The following is a 23982-nucleotide window of genomic DNA, read 5'->3' as shown; positions in this document are numbered from 1 at the left end:
TCCCCTTCCCCTCCCAACACCACTACCACTACCACCACCTCCTCAACTCAATTAGGGTTGGTGACTTGTTGTGCAGCTCAACAGCGAGCTTCAGAAGCTTCAGAAGCGAAAAGCACTTTTAGGGGAGGACTTGACCTCTGTAAGACAAACTTTTCCCTCTTTTCCTTCCCTCAATCTCCTGCTCCTCCTGCTCCTCCTGCTCCTCCTGCTCCTCCTGCTCCTCCTGCTCCACCACCACCACCTCCTCCTCCTGCTCTACCACCTCCTCCACCACCTCCACCACCACATTACCACCACCACCACCTCCTCCTTGCATATCTACTTCCTTCTCCTCGTTCTGAGTGCCTCATGCCAGGCAACTTTCGGAGCGGGCCCGAGGTTCTCGATGAAGGCGCAGGCAACACCCGGTGCGGGCGTGAGGGTGAAGGAGGTTGACCATGACGGGTTGCGGTCGCAGGGCCAGGAGCATACAACGCTGTCGATCCCTACTCACAGCTTATCAAGCGCTCGTTCAACATAACGATCGAAGGGAGCATGTAACAGACACAGATCTGGTCTTGTCTTGTCTGGTCTTGTCTTGTCTTGTCTTGTCTTGTCTTGTCTGTTTCTCAATTTTCTCCCTTTCTCGCTTTATGGAGGTTTTTGTCATTCGTGTCAGGAAGACAGTTTGTTTCATTAAAATCTAACGAGATGAAAGATAAGACACGTTGCTTGGCTCCCTCTATTCTATCACCTTGTACTTGAAACTTTCCTTATCTCCCCTAACCTCTTTCCCTCCCTCCCTCTCCTCCCTCCCTCCCTCTCCTCCCTCCCTCCCTCTCCTCCCTCCCTCCCTCTCCTCCCTCCCTCTCCTCCCTCCCTTGCGTCTCCCTCCTGTCTGCTCCTGCCCATCCCTGATCGAGGTCGACTGCAGTATGCCATCATGCTGGACGAGAATGAGAGGAAGAGGAGAGAAATGGAGGAGAAGCGCAGAGAGAGGATCGGGCGGCTCGAGGTCTTTGCAAGCGACGGAGCAGACAAAAACAAGAAGATCCAAGAGGAAGAGGAGAAGAGGTTCCCTCACGAGATCTCCTTACCCTACTTCTGTTGGGCTTTCCAACTCTCCCTTGCACTCTCCCCTCCCCCTCCCCTTCCCCTTCCTCTTTCCTCAGCACGTGCGGTCCCTACCCTCCTCCATCTTCTTCCTCCTCCTCTCTGCGAGCGCGGTCAGCCCTGAAATCTCCTCCAGGTTCCTGCAGGACTTGTTGAGATGGGAGGAGAAGCAGAAGGATCTTGAGAAGAGGAAGGAGCGAGAGAGAAGCATGCTCAAGGCCGACTATCGGTAGCAAAATGGAGGATGCTCGTCCCGCGTCCTCCACTCCTCCTCCTCCGTCTCACTCCGAATGCATGCGCTCCTGTTTTGTTCCTCCTCGTCCTTCACTCTACTCCTCTCTCATCCTCATCCTCGTTCTTATCCTCGTCTTCATCCTCATCCTCATCCTTGTCCTCTGCCTTTTCCTCCTCTTCCTTCCGCCTGATCTAACGGGAACCTGCAGAGAAACGCTGGCTGAGAGCATCGAGGAGAGGAAGAGGAGGCAAGAGGAGCAGAAGCTGGTCGAGCAGCGAAGGCAGCTTGAGGTGCTGGAGCAGGAGAAGCAGCAGGTGAAACAAACTGCCTCCGTCTTCACTCCGCACCAACCTCGCACCTGCAGACCTTGCTCGCTCAGCAGAGGAGCGAGAGGGACAGGCAGCAGCAGAAGGAGAGCTACAGGGAGGAGCTAAGGATTCAGATGGAGCAGGACAAGGAGAGGAGGAAGCATCAGGTTCTTCACAAGCCCATCCCCCTTCGTCCTTTCCTTCTGCCCCCTCTCCCTCTCTGCTCTCCTCTTGCTTCCCGCCCTTCCTTCTCTTCCCCGCCCCTCACCCTTCCTCCTCTTCCTAAACCCTCTAGAACCTCCATCTCTTCCTCCCCTCCCTCGTCCTCCCCCGTCCCTCCTGTTCCTCCCCCTCGTCCGACACTCTTGGAACAGTTCAGGATGTCAGAAGGAGAGATGCGACTCAACCAGCGATCGCTGCATGTGTACACCGACCAGGCTCACAACGGGGACAGGTAGGCCGCATGCTTCTGCGAGGGAGGAGGGGAAGAGTCTCTGATTGTATGCTCCCCAGTCTTGACTCGTTTCCTCCCATCATGCACGATTTCGGGTACGAGGAGTCCTTCAGGTCATTCACTATGATTTAATCCTCCTCCTCCTCCACTACCTTCCCATCCTCCTCCCCCTCCCTCTACTCCTTCTGCCTCCTCCTCTCGCCTCCTCCTCCTCCTCTCGCCTCCTCCTCCTCCTCCTCCTCCTCCTCCTCATTTCCTCCTCCTCATTCTCATGGTCGTGTGTCGGCTCGCGCCCTCACTTTCCTCCAGGGCCGTCAGCAACAAGGCAAGACCTCGAGGGAATTCTTCTTCGAGCGATCAGAGCAGCGCCAGATTGAGGTAGAGGGAGGGAGAAGACGAGGTCGGGAAATAGATGAGGAGGAGGCAGGAGAGGAGGCTTGTGGTAGAAAATGGAGACATGTTAAAACGAAGCGGCAGGAGGAGGAGGAGGAGCAGGAAGAGGAGGAGAAGAATGTAGAGGTTTCTGGTAGAGAAGGAGCACGAGTGGGAACGAGGGGCAGGAGGAGGAGGGAGAGAGGAGGAGGAGGAGGAGGAGGAGGAGGAGGAGACTTCTGATAGAAAATGAGGAGGAGGAGGATTGAAGGAGGAGGAGGAGGATGTAGCACTGTTCTGCACATGACCGGTCTCCTCAAGGTACGTTGACACCCTGTCAACCAAGAGGGGTGGGGTCCTGCCCGGCGGCAAGGTCGAGCTCAACCTGGACGCCGTCACGCCCAGCGCGGTGAGGAACAGGAGCAGCTTCCCAGCTGGCGGGCAGGGAGGCTCTCCCTTCGGCCTTGCAGCGCAGAGGAACTTTTTCAGCTGATTATTCTCGGAGCGGATGAGAGGAGGAGCGGAGACTGGACAAGTGAATGAAGTTAATTAAGTTCATATCAACCTGACTCTTCGATCACTCCCACCGTGAGGCACCCGGCGACGCCGTGAGTCAGCTGAAGGCCCGGCCGGGCACGCCGCTGGTGAGTGATGATGGGCCCGGCCCATAGTAGGTACACGACTCGGATGATTCATCATCCGAGCGTGGCAGCAGTGCCGTGATTCGCCCGGGGCCGGCGGGGGGCTAGTCATTGTATGCAGTAGCGAAGTTAGAGCAGATAGGTAATTGACTTCAGAGATAAGAGTATTTATAAGTAGAGCAAGGATAGGAAGATAACAGGGACTGAAAGGATAGGAGAAAGAAAAAGATTAAGAGATAGTGAGAAAGGAAAAGAGACTCTGAAGAGAGAGCCTGAGAATGAGGAGAAAAGAAAGAGGGAGAAGAGAGGGAAAGAGAGAGAGAGAGAGGCCCTGAAGACAAGACCCCATGCTTATTAGCCGGTACTACCGTTGATGATCGGACGGCGTCCGGCGACTCCGGGACTCCTGAGACGGTCGGGCCCGGCGCCGGCCCGCCGGACGGTGGGTTGGCAGGGCGGCCCCCGGACTCGGAACTCAGAACTTAGGCTTAGTACAGGCCGCCCCGGACTCAGGCACAGGCCGCTGGCCCAGGCTCCGAGGCTCAGCCTCCAGCCTCCAGCCAGTTTCCGACTCAGCAGGCTTATCGCCGGGACTCCCGGGCCGGGGGGTGCCCTGGCAGTGACCCGCCGCTGAGGGCCCGGGTGACCGACCCGGCGCAGGACCCGGCGGCCGGCCCGGCCGGCGGGAGTCACAGTGTCGGAGGTGGGATGATGGGCGAAATTTCCTGAGCGGGGACGAGGGCACGGAGTCGAACAGCCGCCAGGGCAATGGCAAGGCAGGACCAGCGCCTGCTCATGGGCGCGGCGGCTACCATGGGGATGATGGTGATCCTTGTGGTAGCCCTGAATGCCGATCTGAGGGATGAGCGAAAGGTGAGGGGAAGGAGGGAGCGAGGGATCATGTGGAGGGACGGAGGACGATGCCCTGACTTGTCCTTGAACAATGCAGGTGCTGTTGCAAGCGAGGCCAAACCCGGTAGCCTTGAGGATGCAGAGGTTGAAGGACTACGGGGTCACCTGGTACAGTCCGGTAGCGCTCGCACTGCTGACGGAGCCGCGGGGAACGTGAATGGTTTCCTGCAGGTGTACCAGGAGTACGATGGGGAGCCCGACGTAGTTGGAACTTTGGGGATGCCTTACGTCCCCGACCCGAGGCTGACTGGGGATGTAAGAGCTGCTTCCCCTTCATGCTCATCCCTCACATCATCACCTGCATGCACGTCGGTGAATGACCTGACATGCTGCAGGTTCTTGAAACGCAGGACGAAGCGACGAGGTCCACCGAAGCCCGATACCCCTACGTGAAGTATTATGGGCAGCCTACTGTAATACTCTGATGAGGACTTGCCTGATTCTGTTGTGACTGTGCTTCATACAGAGCTTTATCCATGACACCGACCTCGATCCTTCTTTCTACAACTACATGGATGGTTTCGAGACAAACGATTTCGACGACACATACAACGACTACAGTACTTTCCTTGACGCTTGAAACTACACAACACAAACGGAAATGCGAGAAAGACTGTCTTAATGCTGTGAAACTTAGGATGCAAAGGATCGCTAGTTGACGTTCTTGTTGGTGGGGAAGGAACGGAGGTGTACAGATAACAAGGAGCTAAGAAAACAAATAATATTTACTTGATACCTATGACATCCTTTCATCTGTGGTTTTCCAGTCCCATGAGATCTGACAGACCAGGCAACACATGCGTGAGGGAATTACAGTACAAGAATTCCATCATCATGCACTTAACATCAAATCCTGCCACTTGGGACAGTTGCCCAGTTCTGGATCAGAAGAACTGTAGATCGGTACATCCCCAATCAAGGTTTCTGTCCCTCCTACACTCTCTGACAGCATCAACCATCGGCATGCAGACTCCCTGCCCCTTCGTCGCCTCCGGCCGAGGGATACACCAACTGTCATGTGACGTGAGCTGTCAGGAGAGAGAATTTCCGCCCACTGGCCTGCAGGAGCCTTTCAACAAGCAGCGTTCGCACGTCGCATAGTAATCGCAGGGACAAGAGCTCCAGTACCTTGAAACATGTTAGCTGTACCCAGCCCTGTTCGGTTTGCTGACTTACCAATCTGGACACATCGTCTTCTCGACACTGACATAGCCCGGGCCGTTGCGGAAGCTCTCCCACCTGAGCGATCTCTGGCGTGAGCTCTTGTTGTCCACATGTCAGGTTGGGATCACTGGTGGTGTGTCCTCGTTTGATTCCACAGTGTCTCCTGCGCCTGCAAGATGCTTCAACCCACGTCGCTCCCATGCGCCATCCTAACGCACCGCAGCAAGCACTGGGTCTACGACAGTGTAGTCAACCGAAGGGAGGATGGGACCCATAGTGCCCGCAAACAAGGCTCCCTGCATGCAAGTGCCTGTCGTCTCGCACCATCTGCACAGGACTTGTGGTTAGCATGAGCATTCAGTTGTGCCTGATGCGCATCAGAACGGTCAGTGGGTCTACCCGCAGTCGTTTTCTGTACAGTTATCGCAGCCCTTGACTGCGCAGAATGTTTTCAGACTGAGCTGAAGCTAGGGGGTCACTCACAGCAAGAGCATCTTCCGGTCCCAAATGTCCAGTTCGATCCGCTACAAACTGCATCGCCCTCTCTGTCAGATGATCGACGAGGGACGACAAACACAACTGATTGCTGCACCTGCGATAGTCGAGCTGCCAGCCCAAGTGCCTGCTGAGCATGATTGAGTGCCGTTGCACCATCCGCATCCCACATATCGCCCGTTCTGAAAGGATATCGGGCTAGAGAGCTAGGATGCCGTCAAGATCGACAGTGGAGGAATGACTTCAGGGCTTACGCAAGACATGCAGGTACGCAGCGACTCGCAAGCCACGGCCGGGCACTCAGTCTGCGTGTACGACCACTTCGTGCAGTCGGTCTGCGGCGAAGGCCTTGTCGTATCGGCTGCCCACATGGACGTGCACGTTCCCAACAGGGTCCCTTGCTGGCACCATGCGCAACCGTAGTCGCTGGTGCAGGAGTAGCAGGTCCCTCCTGCTGAGCTGCGAACACACCGAGGTCTCAGTGATCAGCCTCCTCCATCTCCTCTGCATCTCTCACGCTGATCGTTTGCCGCATGCTCCTCGCCCCGGCTGCCAGGTTACCGCAGCCGCCACCATGAGCAGCTTCACGGCCAAACCCTTGTTCGCCATCCCCTCTCCCTGACTAAAGACGTGATGCGAATTTGACAGATCGGTGGCCCACATCCCCTCTCAACCCTACGCTGTTCCGAAGCCTGTGTGACTCTCTTTGACTCAGCCTCGGACTTAGCGGGCCGGCCAGGCTGAGCGGAGCCGCGTGACGTCACTGAACTCTGAGCAGTGCCCGCCGGGCAGCGTCCGATTGTCGGACCACAGGGTTTAGGTCTAAAACTAAGTTAGCCCGGGTCGGGCCCGGGCCACCGTCACTCAGCCGGCGGCGGGGCCGGCCACTGCCACGGTGCCAGGGCCCGGCCCGGGACTCCGGAGTCCGGCGAGTCCGGGAGGCGAGAGAGTCAACGTCTCGGACTGAGGAGCAAGTACAAGTTTGGTTCATCCACAAGTCAATTGAAGTTTGCAAACGAGGTACTAAAGAGCATAGAAACAATATCAGAGGCTTAGGGGGGGCGAGCTCAGACTGCTGGGTTCCTATGAAGGTAGGGGAGGTTGGAAGCATCGACAGTCCGCTTCTTGTTTCCTCCACCCGCTGCTACCCCTTGATCCTCCGCATCGTATACCTGCCATGAGAGCCGGTCAAGAGGAGGAAGAAGGGAGCTAGCCGCTTGCCAGACCTTGGAGATGGGAGGATTGATGCCCTGGCCGATGTCCACGTCTTCACCCACAGTTTCGAGGGTCTGAATCTTCTTCTGCAAAGCATGAAGGGTAAGCGAGGGGGGAGGGGAAAGGGGTAGAGCGAGGAGGAGGAGGAGGAGGAGGAGGAGGAGAAGGAGGAGGAGGAGGAGGAGGAGGATGGACGAGAACGAGGAGGAGATACTGACCGCCTTCTTGTCCAAAATCCCTCGGATGGAGCGAGTGGAGTGAACTTTTCTCAAGCTTCTCGATGTGTTAAGGATCTGCTCAGCAACCTTGAAAGGAAAAGAATCAGACATGGAGGTTGGGGCTACAGGGGAGGAGGTAAGTGGGGGAGGGAGAGGACGAGTAGTTGATTGGAAGCAGAAAAACAAGATGAGGACGAGATGGTTAGAAAGGTCTTGCCTGCATGGAAACGTCGCGATCGGAAACATCCGAAGCTGCCACGGATTGAGCATCATCTTCAGCAGCGCTCCTATGCGAGCGAGCACTGGAATCCAAGTGAGACGAAGAGGAAGAGGCACGAAGAGGAAAGGTTTAGCGAGTATAGCATAGGAAGCTGAGGTGGAGCAGGAGGAGGAGCAGAAGGAACGGAAGGAGGAGGGGGGGGGGGGCTGCAGCGTGGGACGGACTGGAGGAAGAGGAGAGCGAGAAGGATGGGAGCTTACGTCGCCTGCGACACTCTTGACACGTTCGTCCTATCGCTCCTTGCGGTATTCAGACGGTCCGGATTCTCTGCCTCATTCCACCCCTGCAGTGACAACATGAGGAGAAGGAAGGGTATGTGTAGAACAGGACGAGGCATACCTTTACAAACGCCTCCTTCCACTCGCTTCCCGAGTCGTTAAGATCCAAAGCAGATTCCTCCTCATTCTGCCCATTCTCCTCCGCTCTCCTTATCCGATCCTGTGGACGATGTCAACCATCCTCGTCCTCTCTCCCCTCCTCCTCCTTCTCTTTCCCACCTTGCCCTGTGCAAGCTCTGCTATCCTGTTCTTGACCGCTGTCAGCGCATTCTTCACTTCATAGTCTTCGATGAACTTGTCGTAGTCCTGCCGCAAACTCTGAGAAATCCTCCATTTCATCTTCTAGCAATTTACAAGGTTGTTGGTAAACTTGAGCAGCTCATCCAGCTCCTCCTCTTCCCTTCCTTCCAGGCCCTGGCAAGAAGTGTACCAAGTGAGGAGACGCTACGACTAGGATGCCCGGCATCGAGCTCTGCTTACCTCCTCCGTCAGGGCCCACACAGGTTTCTTCGCCTCCTTCTGTTTCTGGGGCTTCCCCTGTTGCGACGATCTCTTCGATGAAGCTCCGCTCATCGAGCTTCGCGTGTGCTCTTCCAGTGCCTCTTGCGAAAGGTAGCCTGCGCACTGCTGTCAGGGTGAGGAAGAGGGGAGGGGGAGGTAAGAATTGGTGGGGGCGGTGGGGGGGGGGGGTTAGGAAGAGAACGGTGTCGTACCCGTAGCATGTTGATCTTTCGCCTCCCGGATGTTCGCACGCAGCTTCGCAGCATATTCCTTGAACTTCTTGGTCTTCTCAATAGCACCCTGGCGCAAGCATCAGGCATCGCATAATCCCAGGGCGATCGCCGCCAGCACCTGCACGGCCATGGCCTCGTCCTCCATCCTCTGTTGCTTTGCCTTCCCCAGCTGCGAGAGCCACTTCTTGTGCTTCGACAGGAAGTCGTTGCCCTGGAACAGCTTCAGCGCGCCTGCAAGGTCTTCCTAGAGCTTGAACAACCTCCCGAGGTCGAACTTTGTTGTCCGCAGCCAACTTGGCAGCTCGCTGCTCCCTGACGCCCCAACTCATCCCCACGCCCCACCCCCCAGCTCTCTACCTCGAGGGGTTCAGTCCCAGTGCTTCGTACTTCGATCCTGGCCCCACAGCGCACGCAAACGGCCCACCATCAGATTGAGCTGTCTTCCCAGCTCCTCCCTGCATGAATGAAACTGTGAGAAGGACATGCATTTGTGTTGATCTCGCGGACAGAGGACAAGCAAGCGGGAGGAGAAGAACCAAGGAGGAACCTTTGTCGTAGGACGATCGCAGAGCATGACACCCTTGTAGTTTGAGATGGGAGGAGGCTGATATCCCCCGCTCTTGTACACGTCTCCATGGCTGATTCTGCAAGTTTCAAACCAACAATGTCACAGAATTGTACCAGACATGAGATCTTGGACATGAGACAAGAGTTTACGGGTATGAGGTATGAGAGGCGAGAAAGGGGAGACGGATCCATCAATGAGCCGAATAGAAATCACCTCGCTGCATCGATGGTATCCATGGCGTTGGGACGCCGGGACATCAGAACTTCCTTCGACATCTTGTCCATCAAATTCAAGTCAGACGTCGTGTGACATCATTTTGGAGGGCAAGGAAGGAAAAGTCTCTCGTCTCTATTTTTCTCTGATAAGCTTTGCTATGGATAATCAAACTGTAACCACTCCTCTCCCATCCCCTGCACTTGCACTTTACCTTCCAACCCTACTCCCAGTCGTCATCTACTTGCTTCCCCTCACCCATTGTCTCTCTCCATGCTGCCCAAACACATACAATCGTTTCCTCTCTTCCTTACCCTTCTTTCCATACCCTCTCCTCTTCCTCCTCCTCCTCCTCCCATCATCCTCCTCCTCCTCCCGCCCCTCTTGCATTCATGCCCATTTCAGCTGTCAACGCCATGCGCCAACGGCTTTTGCCCTCTGAGGCGGAGGTTGTTGGACCCCACCCAGCGTTCAAAGTAAATGTAAGTATACCCTACCTGTTTACTGCCTTTAACCCCCTTCACCAGCACACTCACTACCCCTATTTTCTTTACTACCTTAGGAATTCACTACCACCTCCTTGTATTCCTCAGTGTATCTGAAGGTGAGGGGTGGGTGAATCCAGGGATAGGGAGGATGGGGAGGGGTGGACTGATTTTGATGGGAAAGTAGGGGTACCAAGTCATCATGGGAAAGGTGGGGGTACATTTGTGGCAAATAAGGGGCGGGGTGGTAGGTTATAAACTCCCAGGAAATTCCCAGGCAGGACGAGTAGGAGGAGGGAGGGGGAGGGACAAGAACGAGCGAAAGTTCTTCTAGTTCTTCTATCAGTCTCAACATGGTTCTACACTCCTCCTGGAGTATCTGCCTCACGCGTCCGCTCATTCTCTTGTCCTGTACGCTCTTCCTGCTACGATGTGACCTGGCGGATGCATTTCCTTCCTGCCGGCTCCCCGTTGTCGGTCGCAGTCGACCGATTGCTCAAAGACCTGCACTCTCGCTGTTTTCTCAAGTCGATACAACATCGATGATTCAGGGTGCCGAGGGCCTTGATGTGAAGAATCTCAAGCCAGTGGTTCTCTGTCCTGCCCAGTTCGGGACCCAGCGCGACTATGAAGATCTTCAGAAGACGCTGCTGAAGCGAGGCTTCAACCTTTACCCTGCTCCTCTCTCCAGGCTCGACTGGCTCAAGATTGTTCCGTCCACCCTGACCAAGGAGGTGAAGTAGTACTTGCATGCATGCTGTGCATGACGCCTATGTCCGGCAAGTTCTTCACCGCATCCCTCCGCCCTTCCAAGACCCTGGGCTTCTTCTACTCTGCGTTGGATCGCGCCTTCGAGCAGGTGGAAAAGGACTACGGAGTAGACGTTGAAGTTGCTGTCCTCGGCCACAGCATTGGAGGGTGAGGATTGAGCATGTGGCGGAGGCTGACAACTGTCCTTACAACCTCCGCTTGCATTCAGGTGGGTCGCGCGCTCCTACATCGCCGAGGTGCTCGGAGAGGAGAAGGCGAAGAAGAGGATCCGGTCATTGGTGACCTTGGGAACTCCACATAACCCTCCCCCGAAAGACTCGATCGTCTCAGGTGGGCCTGCTACCTGACCCACCGAGCCTCCAATGACTCTCCTTCTCTGGTCCCCTTCGATGCTCTCCGCTCCTCTCACAGCTGTGGATCAAACGCGAGGGCTCCTCTCGTACATCAACGAGAACTTCCCCAACGGCTTTCCCCTCGATGCCAGTGCCGTGACTTGCGTGAGATGCTGACTGTCGCTGGCTGCCACACTGGTGACGAGGTGGCGCAGGTAGCGGGCAAGGGGACCGTCACGCCCAGGGGCCTTATGGACGTGATCAGCAAAGTGGGGGAGAAGCTGTGGGATGAGAAGCAGCGACGTAGCAAGCTGGTGAGCTGCTGTTGGAGGCGGAGTCCTCGGTGCTGACGAGCTTCCCAAGTTGGAAGAGATCGTTGCGCTGGCATCGTATGGCCCTCATTCTGCATCTGGAGTGTACAATTTTTTGACTGAGTTTTGCCTCGTTCAAGGTACTTCCCCCTCTCAGGGAAGGCGTTTGAGACAGAGGGAGACGGTAAGGTGTCTCTGCTCCGTCGCGCGATGCTGATGGCCAGCAAGGTTTGATTCCAGTCGAGGTTGCTGTGCTTGCGGAATGCAGATCCGTGATCATCGAAAACTGCAACCACGCGGTTCACTTTGCGATCCCAACATCGCTATCCTATTCCCTAACTCTCTTGCTCTCTCTCTTGTTTCAGGCGTTCGTTCCGACACCCGGCAAGAGCCTGCGCCTGCCCGAGACGTACGAATGGTATGGGACAGAGTCCGCTGTGGATCAGTGGATACAATTCCTGTGACCTGCCGAGTCGGAGCTGCTTGAAACAGAGAAGGACTTCGCGTTCTAGAGCCTTTTCCTCAATACATGCACGTGCACGCCTGTTGTCGAGTCTCACGCGACTCGGTGACGAGCCCGCCGTACCGTACGCCGCCGCCGGGGCGCCGCTAACTCGGCGGTGTGGTCCACCGGCCGGGCGTTGAAGAGCGGCCCCGACTCCTGAGGCCGCCGGCCGGAATAGGCAGCCTATTCCGGTGATCGCACTGCTGCCAGTGTCGGACTCAGGCCTCACTGTCGGGCCTGCCGCCGCGGCCCATTGGCACGCGCGATGATCACCCGGAAGTTCCGAGTCCGATCCCGGCGGGCCGATCAGAGGCCGCGCGGTCGTCAGGATCCGAGCCCGACTCAGACCTGTGACTGGCACGGCCCTGCAGTGGCACGGTGCCACGGTGCGCGCTCAGCAGCAGTGGCGCCTCAGCAGCTGGTGGCTGTGTGAGCGGGGATGAGGGGATGAAAATTGTTGAGTGAAGGTCGATATGCGTCCGGTCACGATGCAGCAGTAGGATGGTGGCGAATGAATGGGAGGAGAGAGGGAGAGACCGATGCAGGAAGAGGGGAGGAGGGAGAAAGGAGGAGGATAGTTGCTATGCATGCGAAGAAGGAGCCTCGTTCAGAGGTGCTCATGGCGGCTGACTCATCTTCCTGAACCGAGCACGGCAGTGATGTGAGTTTGGGAGGCGCATGCAAGTGGAACGCTAACTTTGGGCATGAAGGGACCGGTATCGCATGCTCATCCTCGTTCTCTACTTTTTCTTCTTCCTCGAGCTCTCTGATGACTCCCTTGTACTATCGGATCAGCTCTATCCTGGAGGGGGATCGAACTTGCCAGCTAGGAGGCAATATCGTTACTTTCCCCTCATCCTGAGCAGCGGCCCCCTCCTGCAGCAGCCTCCCTGCCTTCAAGAGGTGCTGAGGGGTGGAAGTACGGTGGACAATTGGCAGCTGGTGATCAATCAGTACGGGGAGCTGAACGCACAGGGCATTTCGCTGTCAAGGGTGAAGGAGGTATTCTCCTTTTACGGCCTCTCAGCCAATGCTGACCAGGTGACACCTTGATGATGGATGTGTTGTGCTACTCGCCATGGCTGAGCGCTGCATGACAGGCAAAGCAACTCATGACCCTCGTGGACGGCAACGACTTGAGCAAACTTCTCGAGCGGCGTCACTTTGAAGCGGCGCTCGCCAAGCATGCGTTGGGTACTCCCCTGGCCAAGTGGCAGCTGGTGGAGCTTGCGATGAGAGTCTGCGGAAGCGACTTATGAGTTCGACAGGCGGCAAGATTCAGGGCTGCATGCGACTTCACCAGCATCCCCGGGGAGCGGGAAACGGAAGGTGGTGGGGGGCTGGCGACAGAGGCTCGACTTGAGCAGCAGAAGTCGGCTGGTTGGAATCTGCTAGAAGATTTCAAGAAGGAAGAAGACGCGGAGGAAATGAGCGGTGATGAGTTTTTGCTTGATGCTCCTCGTTTTCTCACAAACTTGAATTCCAGGATTTGAAGCCCTCTCCGAAGAACCGGATGGGAAATCAGCAGATTCCAAAGAGAAGGACTCGAGCGAGCGTGGTGCTAAGGATAAAAACAATCGCAAAACTCGTGATGGAGGCAAGGATTATGATCAAGCTATCATTAAGCCTCAGGAGAAGGAGAAATATCCTGTCTACCTCGTGACTGCAGATGAAATCGGAAAGGCTCGAAGGTAAATGCAGCGTGATGATGTGTCCACGAACTGACGGAAGGTGGCAGGGACATGAGCTATCAGGTCTGCTTCATAATTCGTATCATCGGTTTGACCAGCATTTCTCCCGCAGGAGTTGCAAAGGCTGAAGCATCGGATGAGCATGTCAGAGTGGGTCAAGTTGTCATCGGCTAAACAGGTTTGCTGAAAGGGGTTGCATTCCGAATGCTGGGAAGTGATTTGTCGGTTTGGAAGAGGAGGAAGGTAAGGAAGTGGGCGAAGAGAGATGAAAAACAGGCGGTGAAGGAAAAGGTTGACAAGCACAGCCTGCTGGTTCAAAACTGATTCGGTGATTTCAGAAAATGCTCGAGGATGCGGCTTTGCACGAGAAAAAGGTTGTCGACGTTCAAAAACATTTGTTTCTTCTCGTTCAGAAACATCGATCGCACCTCTTCCACTCCTTCTCCATTCCGCCCCCTCCCCCTCTCCCCTTCCCACCCCTCTTGATCATCAAGGACAGGTCTTCTCAGAGCTTCCAGGGTCGCACCTTGTTCCAATGTTGTCTCCATCCTCCTCCCCTCTCCGCTGACCTGGATGCAGTGAGCATCGATTCGACCCCAACCTGTTGGGACGCGGACTTCACATGTTGGAGGTGACCGCCTGCCCCCTTGCTCGTCACTTGCTCACGAGGAGAAGGGAGGACGAGTCGTTCGCAAGAGGGTTCAGATGAACTTCCCATCCTTCGGTGACGTTGAAGAGTTTCCGTTGAGCTGAGATGATGAGACTCCCTGCAGCATTCTGGGGGAAGGACATGACGAACGGAATCAGCCGATGGACCGTCCGTATAGGTGAGGGATCTCCACGGGGAGATCAGTGAGGCGAGTTTGATTTTGTTCCCCTATGAACTCTTGGCAGATAAGTTGAGGAGCACGGGTTACATCGTGAGTCTTCGGACCTCCAACTGCTAGTATGACGACCTTTGACGACCTCCTCCCTTAGGGCGTCGCGGAATTTCCCGTCGACCCGGCTGAGTGCTTCGCAAAATTTCTTTTGTGAGTCAGCTTCAATCGTACATGCAGGGCCATCTTGCCCCTCGTTTGCTCTTCGTGATCTTTCTTTCTGACCTTTGCTGTCGCTGAGATCTTTGCTCTCACTTTCCTCACGGCCGAGTGCCTCCTGAAATCGTTCTTGGTCCAGATCTCCAGCTTGGATGCTGTGTAGCACAGGATGCGTATACGTCACGCAGAGAGGTGTGTCCTGTTAAGAAGGAGAGGAAAGGATGACACGATTCCAGCCGCTGCACGCAACCCCCTTGTACAGAGGATCATACCTGAGCCTGAGAGCGGGCAGCGGGTACTCCGCGTCGTCCCTCTTGCTCTCCTCATAGTTACTTCTCAGCTCGACGTCCACATCCGAGGAATCGGTGACGTGACTCTAGAGACGAAGAGGAAGTTCCGGTGCGTTACCACGAGGAGGGGAGGCGGCGCAGGTGACGTTGTTCTCGACAGGAAGCACAGATACTCCTTCAAGGATGGGTCCATCGTGAAGATGGAGCTCAACAGGTCAAAGATGCGCCGGCTGATACCCGTCTGTGACACATGCAGCAGAGATTGGGGGACCCTGCGCTTCTGCGTCGACAACAAAGAATGTAAGGCCGAGAGCTGGATCGGCAGGGTGGGGAGGGCTGGCAGGGAGGAGCAGGGAGAAAGGAGGGAAGGGGGAGAGGTGGGCAGTCAGGCAGGCGGGGAGGGAGGGAGGGAGGGACATGGCATCGTGAAATCGTGTTGGCTCCTCCCAGGGTTTCGCCTCAACCAAGTGAGCAAGGACGTGAAGCCTTTCATCAACTTCTTCGCATCCGGCGATGGTATCACCCTCATCAGGTTGGTGATGACCCGCCGTTGCTATCCCGTGCTGATACCATCTGTCGTGCAGTGCCCAAGACGGGAAGATCACAGTCGCTGACGCCCTTTGATTGACCATTCCTCCTCTGTGCTCGCCTTCATAATCCAGCCCTCTTTTCCTGGGATGTCCCATCCTTCCTCTCCCTCTCTTGCTCCATCCATCTCTCTGATAGCTTCGTTCTCCCCATTCTCTCAGTGCAACCTCTCTGCGCTCTATCATCAGGAATCCGTATCGCCGTCTGAAGCTCCTGTCCAGAAAGACCAACCCAACCATACACCTCGCTTCTTGTAATAATCTTCTGGATCAGGAGGAATGTAGGGGAAGGCCTCTTGGTTCCTGGAAATCCACTCTTCCCACTCCTCCTTCGTCTTCCACAGCTTGAGTTTCCTTGCCCATTTTACAGCCACGTCAAATGGCACGTACTCCCTGTTCCCTTCCGCTTCCTGTCTTGCCATCCTATTCCTGGATATCATCATACGGATGGCAAGTTCGTCACCGCCCGTGTATCCATCATCGCTTCCTCCTCCCCCAGAGCTCATCGAGACCACTGTTCTCGCGCTTTGCCGCGGAAAGCAGGGAATACGACCCATAGGCTCTCGCGCCCAGCAAGTTTCAGCCTTCCGAGCGGTGGAGAGGAGCGAGGGAGCGAAGGCTGCGAGACAAGGAAGAACTGAAAGGATGGGAAGAAGAAGAGCTGGCAGCTGGGTAGCAGCAGCGAGATCCAGCAGGAGCAGGAGGAGGAGCAGGAGGAGAGTGCGAAACCCTTTGGGCATGGCTCTCGGTTTTCGTCTACAGGATTGGACAAGGGGTAGGGGTACTTATCAATGGGATTATTGATAGCAGACACTGGGTACTTTTAGCTCAACTTAGGGGTAGGGGTAGTAGGAGACTGTCGGTGGGTGGATGATGCCTCCGAATGCTCAAGGGTCCGGCCGGCCGGGCCCGGGGCCTCGCTGTCGGACCCGGGCCCGCCGGCGGCGCCGGTCCCCTCAGCGAATTTTTTTACTCAAAGTTAAGTTAAAAATCAGTACGAGCCTGGGACAATAATGAGACTCGCTCGGTCGAGGAGGCTTGACCCTGACACTGTCGCACAGGCCAAACGGCCAGAAGAGAAACTGGCAGCGAGAACCAACCACTGGGTGACTCAGCGGCTGTCTGGGGGCCCAAACTTACTGATACCTTCACTTAACTGCGCGCAGGACAAGTCCGGAGTCCCCCGGCTCAGGCCCTGTCAGGCTTATGAAAGTCTGTAGGCTTCTATAAGAGACTCAGGTTTTCAGTTCACCGGCGCCGGTTTACACATCAAAGTTAACTTCGCCGGACCGGTCTTTAGTACCGGTAAAGAGTTAAAAGAGGTAACTCACAGAGTCAGTGTCCGCCCGGAGCCTCCAGCCGCCGCGGCGCATGACTCAGTGACTGCCCGGAGGAGCGGGGGGCTGCTGGCACCCGGTAAGTTATAAATAATAATGGGGGGCTGCTGGCACCCGGTAAGTCATTATTATTGTTGAGTTTTGGCCGCCACTGCTGTCAAGTCATCTACTCTAAAACTATAATATTGGTTGCTCTGCTGGAGTCATCATGACTAGTAAAATTATTTTTCTGCGGGAGTCTGTAGTAAAATGTATTATTTAAGTTTTGACTGCCCCAGCTGAGATGGGTCACACTACCCTGCACTACTAGGCTAAAATCTATCAGTACTAGTCGATTTTAAAGGCTCGAGGACACAGTCTGAGTGCAACACTCGTATGTCATAATGAAAGATCCGGTCACCTCAGTACAGACTATTATTACCAGGTGCGGCGGGTACCAGGAAACTATACAATTATTTTTCATTAGTATTGTAAACAATTAAAAAAACTACAAGCCCCGCTACTAAAAGTTTGTTGACCGCTACTAGTCTGTTTTACGGAGGCTAGTCAACAAACCATTCATAATCCCCAACTTCCCTTGTGTGTGACGCGATTCGGAAACGAGGAGCATGCGGTCATCGCTGTTGGTGCTCTTATGGGTGCTGGAGGGATGGGTATGGGAGGCTGAGGGAGCAGCCAGCGTGAGTTGTGGGAGCTGTACGTTCCATGTCTCAGATGAGGGCTTGTTGACGAGGGAGGGAAGCGACTGTGGTTCATATTGTACGTTTCTGGCTCTCAATCGTGATTTGGGTATACGCAATATCTACAACGGAACTTTTGACGGGCCCGGATTGTCGACATTGATGTACTTACAACTCGACAACAACAACTTGGAGAGTCTACCTGTGGGAGTCTTCGGCGGGCTCTCGGGCCTGGTCAGTCTGAATCTTAGTAACAACACGTTTCGGAGTATTCCAGCAGGAGCCTTTGACAAACTCTCAAACTTGCGGGGGCTTCATCTCATCAGCAACAAGCTGGAAAATCTACCTGCAGGATTCTTCGACAGAGTCCCGAGCCTTACCGGGCTAGGGATTGACCACCGTGTCTTCTCCAGTCTTCCCGCCGGAGCCTTGAACAGGTTCGCGGGTCTGACTTTGACCCTTTATGACAACAAGCTGGAGAGTCTGCCTGCAGGAGTCTTCGACGGGCTCTCAGGCTTGTCGGGGCTGTATTTGATGTACCCTAATCTGTCCAGCTTGCCAGCAGGAGTCTTCGACAGTCTCACGGGCTTGCAGCGGCTTATTCTCAGCAATAATCAGCTGTCCACCTTGCCAGCAGGAGTCTTCGACAGGCTCACGGGCTTGCAGCTGCTTGTTCTCAGCGACAACATGCTGTCCAGCTTGCCAGCAGGAGTCTTCGACAGTCTCACGGGCTTGCAGCAGCTTATTCTCAGCAACATCAAGCTGTCCAGCTTGCCAGCAGGAGTCTTCGACAGGCTCACGGGCTTGCAGCACCTAAATCTCGAGCGCAATGCTCTGTCTAGCTTGCCAGAAGGAGTCTTCAGCAAGCTCTCGTCGATTCAGCAGTTGCTTCTCCAGGAAAACAGACTTTCCTGCATCTCCTCCCAGGCTTTCGCCAATATGCCTCAGCTCAACTTTTTGGGCCTGTCCAATAACAACCTGCCTTGCTATCATTCGTCTTGGCCTCCGATTGCTTCATACGATTCCGGGCTAGTACCATGCATGAACGAAACTCTGTGCACAGAAAGCCGATCGGCCTCGCCCATTCCATCTTCGCCCCCGCCAGGGTCTCCTCCAAGTACCTCAGATATCGCCCGAGACTCGTCCGCCACCTCCACCGCCTTCGCTCCAGCTGGGAATGCTTCACATGCCAACGAGACGGTACGGCAGTGGGCCATTCACCCCGAGTATCTCAACTGCAGTATGAACGAGACGTGGACCACCATCATCGAGGGACTGCAGGCAAGAAACCAGACCGTCTCCTCAGGCGGGCTGGGTCGGTGGATGATGCTCGGGAGGTACGAGGTTTGGGTGTGCAGCTCTCGGGACGACTGTGCTATGCCCAGCAGCCCTTTTTGCTATGTCTTCGACGAGCAGGAGCAGCTGTTTCTCCCCTGGTGAGTTGTCCATATCAGGCTGCGTTGACGGCACGGTCTCGACCGTTTGACTCACGGTGTTGCGCAGGGGTCTCGAGGAAGAGCTTGTGCTGAGCTGAATATTCACTCAGCCGTCATCACTGATCCTCTTTGTATCCAAGGCTGTAGCCGCAGCAGCGTACATGCGCGGCCCATGATCGTGAACTAGTTAACTGGCCTACCTCGTGCTCGGCGGCCGTGCGTCACCCGTCAACGTGGCCCAACTTGATGAAGCCTGCCATTCAGTAAACTGAGAACTTGGCAAGTTTCACTGTCCGTACGAATCAAGTTTGATCGGCTGCTAGAGAGTTACCGCACTTCTCTAGTTTGCAGGTTCAGCCCATCATCTTACTAAGTTAGAGGACTTGAGTTGAGTCGGTCTAAGTTGGACGGTTACAGACTGATTGACAAATGAAGCCAGGTAGGGGTGATTGAAATATTCAAAAGTAGGGGTAGCACGAGGTTTCAGTTACAGCTTCGTTTTAATCTGGAGGGGGGTCTGCAGGTCTCACTCAGCGTTAGGTCAAGTACCCCCATGATCCCCTGAAAATGCAGTCAAAGTAGGGGTACAAGCAGGGGTACAACCACTGGATAAGAGGGGTTGGCCCCGGTGCCTCGGGACCCGGCTTTGGACCTAGCGATATCTTTCCATGGCAGGAGGCGGAAGAATGGAGACGACGGGGTCAAGATTCATGGCGGAGGAGAGCGGATGGTGGGACTGAGCGGAATGCACGGCAGTCTATGTCGCCGCAAGTGCTGGTTGATACAATCCACGTCCGATGATGATGTTTGAAAGATAGCTCTCACCCTCATCAAATTACTTGTTGACTCACCCAAAGTCGATATGATGATCTAGCCAGCTTATACGATAATGGAGCAGAATGAGCGAATCTGGATCACAGTGAGCTTGTAAGACATCGTTGATATCACCTTCCGTTGATTTGCAGCACTCTGAATTGAAATGCAATCGGCGCCGTTGGCTCTTTTTATCTTTACTAGTTTCCCTTTGCAGACCCTGACACAGCTCGTCGTCATCCCCGACTACCTTGGGAGGGACAAGAAGGCATGCTGCAACGAGTCCATCGCCTGCAAATCGCTCCTTCAAAGTCAGTGCAGCATCCAGGGCTGCGACTGCCCAGTATCTCCCATGGACTTCCGGGTCCGTGGGATGAAGCAGGCAGACGTCGGGAGTTTGGGCACAGCCTTGAGCGTGGGGAGATCAGGCGACCTGATGGCTGTGGGAGGAAGGGGAGGGGGCTGGTTTGCAAGGCTCAACCCTCTCTCCTCCTTCATCTACGAGCAGGCAGAAAAGACGGTTCTGACAACCTTGTCGGATAGCAGCGAGGTAATCGCGGCAGCTGCGTCCGACTCCATGGCCTGTCTAGCGTTCGAGAGCAAGGTCAAGTGCAGGATCCTGAGCTCCTCCCTCGATGCCACTGGGACGAAGTGGAGGTCTGTGGACAACCCCACTCTCCCTTCCACCTGGTTGGAGACGGACTTCTTGTTCAATCAGAACCTGTTCGGGCTGGCCGAGTGCATAACTGCCTGCGAGTACTGCTTCTCTGCCACGTACGGGAGGATGGTGGAGGGAGCAGGGGCAGGATGCTTCGGCCAAGGACTTTCTGTCTACGGCACGACCGTTGCTGTGACAGGTACATGGGTTTCCATGTACTGGGCCAACAAGAAGCCCAAGTTTTGCGGATTTTTCCGCCTGTACTTTGTGGAGAAGGACCCTAGGAGCGATCGGTACAGCTGGAGCTCGTCCTTCTTCGAGCACAAGGACCAGGACGAGTCCTTCGGAGCCGCCATGGTCCACGACCAGCACGTCCTGATCGTGGGGGCGCCGACTGGGATGGATGAAGACGTGTACGTCGACGATGGCATCGACAGGCCCGGGGCAGTGAAGGTTTTCAACATGCACACGTGCATACAGACCCAAGGTGAGAGAAGAAAGCAAGCCCTGCCTGCCTGCCTGCCTGCCTGCCTGCCTGCCTGCCTGCCTGCCTGCCCCTTGATCTCTTGCTTCATAGCCCTGGTCGCCACTTGCCACAATTTTCCGGTCCCGCTTCCTCTTGCTTCCCCTATTCACGCCGACCGCAGGCTCCAGCTGCAACCAGCAGTACACAACCATCACTCGAACCTTCTTGGCCCTGGGCTTCGGCAGCTCGCTGTCCCTCAGCCCCAGCTACCTCGCCATCGGGGCCCCGGGCAACTCAACTATCCCGGGCAAGGTCACAGTACTGACTTACCTGTGGGACCAGCAGAAGCTGGCGGGCCAGTTCCTGGAGAAGTGCGTCATGATGCCGAGTTTCAACGCAGGAGCCTTCGGAGAGTCCGTCTCGGTCGCCGACTTCTCCTTCGGCTCGCTCCTCCTCATCGGATCCTCCTCCGACAACGTCGCCTTCCTCGTCCGACTTCAGGCAGACGGCTGCTCCTTCGACAAGCGCTACCGCCCGTCCGACGTCACCCGCAGGGATCTCTTCAGCAGGAGCCTTGCCATCTCCAGCTCCTTCCTCATCTTTGGGGCCCCGGGGTACACCCGATGGTTCCTCAACTGCCCTGGCCCTGTCTGTACCGACGGCCTCCTCTACTTCAAGACCCTCTGCGCGTCAGGTCAGCCCACCTCTTGTGCCAGCAAGGACGCCTGCTTCGTTGGACGACTGGAGTGCCAGTCCCCGTCCCCGTCCAGCTGCCTCGTGCCCGATCAATTTCCAAAGTGCAAGGTGGAGCTTGGAGGGAATCTCGGCAGCGCGTCGATCTACAATCAGATAGAGGGACCTCCTCAGCCGCGCTGGTAACGACATCTGCTCTGCTCTCCCTTCCTCTGACTCTCCTTCCCCACAGCGGCAACGGAGCTCGAGAGCTCCATGAGTTCTGCGACGACAGCAACGTGTACTCGGGCGACGGCTGCTCGGACCAGTGTGTGGTCGAGTTCGGCTTTCTCTGCACCGGCGGCTCGATCTCCTCCGCAGACACCTGCTCACTTGACATCTCCTCCCTCGTCTCCTCCAGCTCCTACGTCGTTGGGACCCTCTCCTTCCGCCCAGTCGATCGCATCAGCAACCAGGACCAGCAGGTCCTCAGGGCCAGCCTGTCGACAGCTGCGAGCAACGGCGTTCGCGCCGACTCCTGCATCGTCTTCGAGGCCATGGGCCCTGCCGGCTCTCTCTTCACCCTCAAGTTCCTCATCTTCCCCCCTGTCGCCGATGACCGCACGGCCATGAGCGTGCTTCGAAACCTGCACGACTCCATCCTCTCCCTCAAGTTCACCGGGGGCCTCGCTGACACCCAGCTCGAGCTGGAGATGGCGGAGTTCTCAGCTGTCTCAGCAGCTGGGGACGTCCTGACCTCCACCAAGATCACCAAGGTCTCCCCCGCCATCGTGCAGACCAACGTGTCGGCGTCTCTCCAGCAGGAGGTAGGATGCGGCTCTTGGTTGTCCTGCCGCAAGGACGTGTTCCTCCCTGTCCTCATCTTCCTGGGCTCCTCCTGTATCGGCGGCCTGGTCGTCCTGTACGTCAGGAACCCCGCGCTTTTCTCCTGCGGTTTCCGCAAGATCAGCATCGCCTCCCCTCGCCTCCCTTCTCAGATCTCTCGCGTCCCTTCCTCGGGCGACCTTCCTCCTGCCAGCGCCGAGCGGCACGAGGACCGGGCGCCCCCTCCCCGCGGTTCCAAGGTCCCGACGTACCTGCAGTTCAAGAAGCAGTTCGTGAGGAGGGAGCTGAACTTCGACATCGAGCGGGCGGAGAGGGAGGAGGAGGAGCCGCGGGCGCTGCCGAGGGACTCGCACAGCTCGACCTCAGAGGACAAGGAGTGCATGATCTGCCTGAGCGGCTTCAGGACGGGGGAGAGGATCCGGATGCTCCCTTGCCTGCACACCTTCCACAAGCTCTGCATAGACGAGTGGCTGCAGACCCACGAGCAGTGCCCCCTCTGCATGCAGAACGTCGCCAACCCCGTCCAGGTCCCAGCAGAGTTCCGCCTGCAGATCGAGAAGAGGCTGGGGTATCCCGTCCCCAGCTCGGGGGGGACGAGGAGAAAGGGGGGCCGGCAGCTGCTCCGAGACCTCCTGCAGGATGCTGGGCAGGCCCCCAGCAGCCTCCCAGTGGAGGAGATGAAGCGGGAGGACTCCAACATCCCCTGGCTGGGGCAGAAGCGTCAGGTGAGGAGCCTGCCGGGTCAGCAGAGAGGACGAGGAGGGCAGGGGAGGGGGAGGGGGAGCAGGCGAGCCCTCCAGGAACCCAGCCCCCTGCAGCGGACGGCAAGCGCGAGCATTCTCTACCATCAGCTGTCCCCTGCTGCTTGCCGGAGGACAGGTGGGTTGACGATCCTGCAAACGATGTCCCTGCCCATGGCTCTGCTCCTTCGCTCCTGCTCTCTCCCGCTCTCCTGCTCTCCTCCTGCACTGTCTTGCTCCTGCCTCACGTTCGACTGCCTCGCAACTTTGACAACTTCGTGCAGGCTCCTTGGATATCGGAAGCAGGGGAAGAGACAGAGACGGAGGAGGAGGAGGAAGAGGAAGAGACGGAGGAGACGGAGGAGGAGGAGGAGGAGGAGACGGGAGTACGTGGGTGTGAGTTTTCCTTGTTCGTATTCTTTGCCCGCAGAGCTTGCGATCGTCTTCGAGCCTCTGCATTGTACCATGGAGTTCCCGGGATGCCGCGAGAGCGGCAGGAGGAGGGGGGGGCAGATTACATGTCGTTTATCAAGATTACATGCCATCAACTCAACGCAAACCTCACACTCGGCGCCTCCACCTCCTCCCCCTCCTCGTCATTGCAGCAGATCTCGAGCATCAGGTACCTCTGGTGCTCCCCTACCTCCACCTTGGCGTCCTTCTTCACGATGTCCAGCAGCGGCCGCGTCAGTTTCTCCTTCGCCTTGGGGCTGAACGTGCTGTAGATCATCGAGACCCCGCACGAGACCATTGAGACCTCCAGCTTGTACTCCTCCTGCCCCCCCCCCGCTCTCGTCAGCTCCTCCTCCTCCCTCCTCCTCACGCTCACCATGAAGTGCCGCAGGAAACCCCCCAGCGTCATGTCCTTGCCCTGGACCTCGAAGCGCGACCACAAGTTCCACTCGTGCTCGCGGTACTGCACGGGTGTCAGCTCCTCCTCTTCTTCGACCACCACCATCTTGACCTCATCATCATCATGATCATGATCATGATCATGATCATCATCATGACCTCAGCATCATCATCATCATCATCATCATCATCATCATCATCATCATCATCATCATCATCATCATCATGACCTCATCATCATCATCATCATGACCTCATCATCATCATCATCATTATCATCATCATCATCATCAT

General features: G+C 56.2%; 8 protein-coding genes across 8 annotated transcripts in view; 5 read left to right on the top strand and 3 right to left on the bottom strand.

The window, feature by feature from the left end:
• The window catches only part of GUITHDRAFT_102404 (hypothetical protein), a gene marked incomplete at both ends in the record, with an annotated part of 3332 nt that extends 861 nt beyond the window's left edge, over positions 1 to 2471 (top strand). The window contains 9 exons of the mRNA XM_005838718.1: positions 77 to 139; positions 356 to 407; positions 458 to 536; positions 1229 to 1321; positions 1536 to 1641; positions 1692 to 1802; positions 2010 to 2089; positions 2149 to 2202; positions 2399 to 2471. Of these exons, the coding sequence (XP_005838775.1) occupies positions 77 to 139; positions 356 to 407; positions 458 to 536; positions 1229 to 1321; positions 1536 to 1641; positions 1692 to 1802; positions 2010 to 2089; positions 2149 to 2202; positions 2399 to 2471 (711 nt within the window). The remainder of the gene's footprint in view (positions 1 to 76; positions 140 to 355; positions 408 to 457; positions 537 to 1228; positions 1322 to 1535; positions 1642 to 1691; positions 1803 to 2009; positions 2090 to 2148; positions 2203 to 2398) is intronic.
• Positions 2472 to 3870: 1399 nt separating this feature from the next.
• Positions 3871 to 4714, top strand: GUITHDRAFT_161423 (hypothetical protein; the record flags this gene model as incomplete). The annotated part of the gene is made up of 5 exons (XM_005838717.1): positions 3871 to 3975; positions 4052 to 4132; positions 4186 to 4269; positions 4350 to 4427; positions 4481 to 4714. The coding sequence occupies 5 exons, from the start codon at positions 3871 to 3873 to the stop codon at positions 4592 to 4594; spliced, it is 462 nt and encodes a 153-aa protein (XP_005838774.1). The 3' UTR covers positions 4595 to 4714.
• A 1924-nt stretch (positions 4715 to 6638) lies between these two features.
• On the bottom strand, positions 6639 to 9245 carry GUITHDRAFT_161422 (hypothetical protein). Its single transcript, XM_005838716.1, has 15 exons — positions 9180 to 9245; positions 8946 to 9042; positions 8756 to 8853; positions 8659 to 8710; positions 8517 to 8609; positions 8378 to 8465; positions 8145 to 8281; positions 8019 to 8078; positions 7884 to 7970; positions 7726 to 7824; positions 7587 to 7669; positions 7324 to 7408; positions 7107 to 7193; positions 6900 to 6974; positions 6639 to 6845 (listed from the first exon to the last, which is right to left on the bottom strand). The coding sequence occupies exons 1-15, from the start codon at positions 9239 to 9241 to the stop codon at positions 6741 to 6743; spliced, it is 1308 nt and encodes a 435-aa protein (XP_005838773.1). The 5' UTR covers positions 9242 to 9245; the 3' UTR covers positions 6639 to 6740.
• Positions 9246 to 10206: 961 nt separating this feature from the next.
• On the top strand, positions 10207 to 11542 carry GUITHDRAFT_102401 (hypothetical protein; the record flags this gene model as incomplete). The annotated part of the gene is made up of 9 exons (XM_005838715.1): positions 10207 to 10398; positions 10449 to 10582; positions 10644 to 10765; positions 10847 to 10932; positions 10983 to 11081; positions 11131 to 11156; positions 11219 to 11262; positions 11307 to 11377; positions 11444 to 11542. 9 exons carry the CDS (start codon positions 10207 to 10209, stop codon positions 11540 to 11542), a joined length of 873 nt encoding a protein of 290 aa, XP_005838772.1.
• A 764-nt stretch (positions 11543 to 12306) lies between these two features.
• GUITHDRAFT_102400 (hypothetical protein) lies at positions 12307 to 15225 on the top strand (the record flags this gene model as incomplete). The annotated part of the gene is made up of 22 exons (XM_005838714.1): positions 12307 to 12486; positions 12538 to 12624; positions 12684 to 12803; positions 12852 to 13017; positions 13070 to 13274; positions 13322 to 13337; positions 13387 to 13452; positions 13509 to 13565; positions 13613 to 13648; positions 13774 to 13811; positions 13854 to 13905; positions 13950 to 13998; positions 14048 to 14101; positions 14169 to 14194; positions 14253 to 14305; positions 14451 to 14503; positions 14548 to 14606; positions 14652 to 14710; positions 14762 to 14815; positions 14861 to 14901; positions 15052 to 15133; positions 15186 to 15225. The coding sequence occupies 22 exons, from the start codon at positions 12307 to 12309 to the stop codon at positions 15223 to 15225; spliced, it is 1593 nt and encodes a 530-aa protein (XP_005838771.1).
• A 148-nt stretch (positions 15226 to 15373) lies between these two features.
• On the bottom strand, positions 15374 to 15745 carry GUITHDRAFT_102399 (hypothetical protein; the record flags this gene model as incomplete). Its single annotated transcript, XM_005838713.1, has 1 exon — positions 15374 to 15745. The coding sequence occupies one exon, from the start codon at positions 15743 to 15745 to the stop codon at positions 15374 to 15376; it is 372 nt and encodes a 123-aa protein (XP_005838770.1).
• Positions 15746 to 22434: 6689 nt separating this feature from the next.
• Positions 22435 to 22608, top strand: GUITHDRAFT_57272 (hypothetical protein; the record flags this gene model as incomplete). The annotated part of the gene is made up of 1 exon (XM_005838712.1): positions 22435 to 22608. A coding segment is annotated over one exon (174 nt), but the record flags the coding sequence as incomplete, so codon positions are not given.
• Positions 22609 to 23380: 772 nt separating this feature from the next.
• The window catches only part of GUITHDRAFT_175495 (hypothetical protein), a gene marked incomplete at both ends in the record, with an annotated part of 5123 nt that continues 4521 nt past the window's right edge, over positions 23381 to 23982 (bottom strand). The window contains 2 exons of the mRNA XM_005838939.1: positions 23381 to 23611; positions 23666 to 23752. Coding sequence (XP_005838996.1) covers positions 23381 to 23611; positions 23666 to 23752 — 318 coding nt within the window. The remainder of the gene's footprint in view (positions 23612 to 23665; positions 23753 to 23982) is intronic.

This window comes from Guillardia theta (genome assembly GCF_000315625.1).
Source record: "Guillardia theta CCMP2712 unplaced genomic scaffold GUITHscaffold_10, whole genome shotgun sequence".
NCBI lineage: Eukaryota > Cryptophyceae > Pyrenomonadales > Geminigeraceae > Guillardia > Guillardia theta.
The sequence above is the reverse complement of the archived record's forward strand: the minus strand, read 5'-3'. Positions and strand labels throughout refer to the sequence as shown.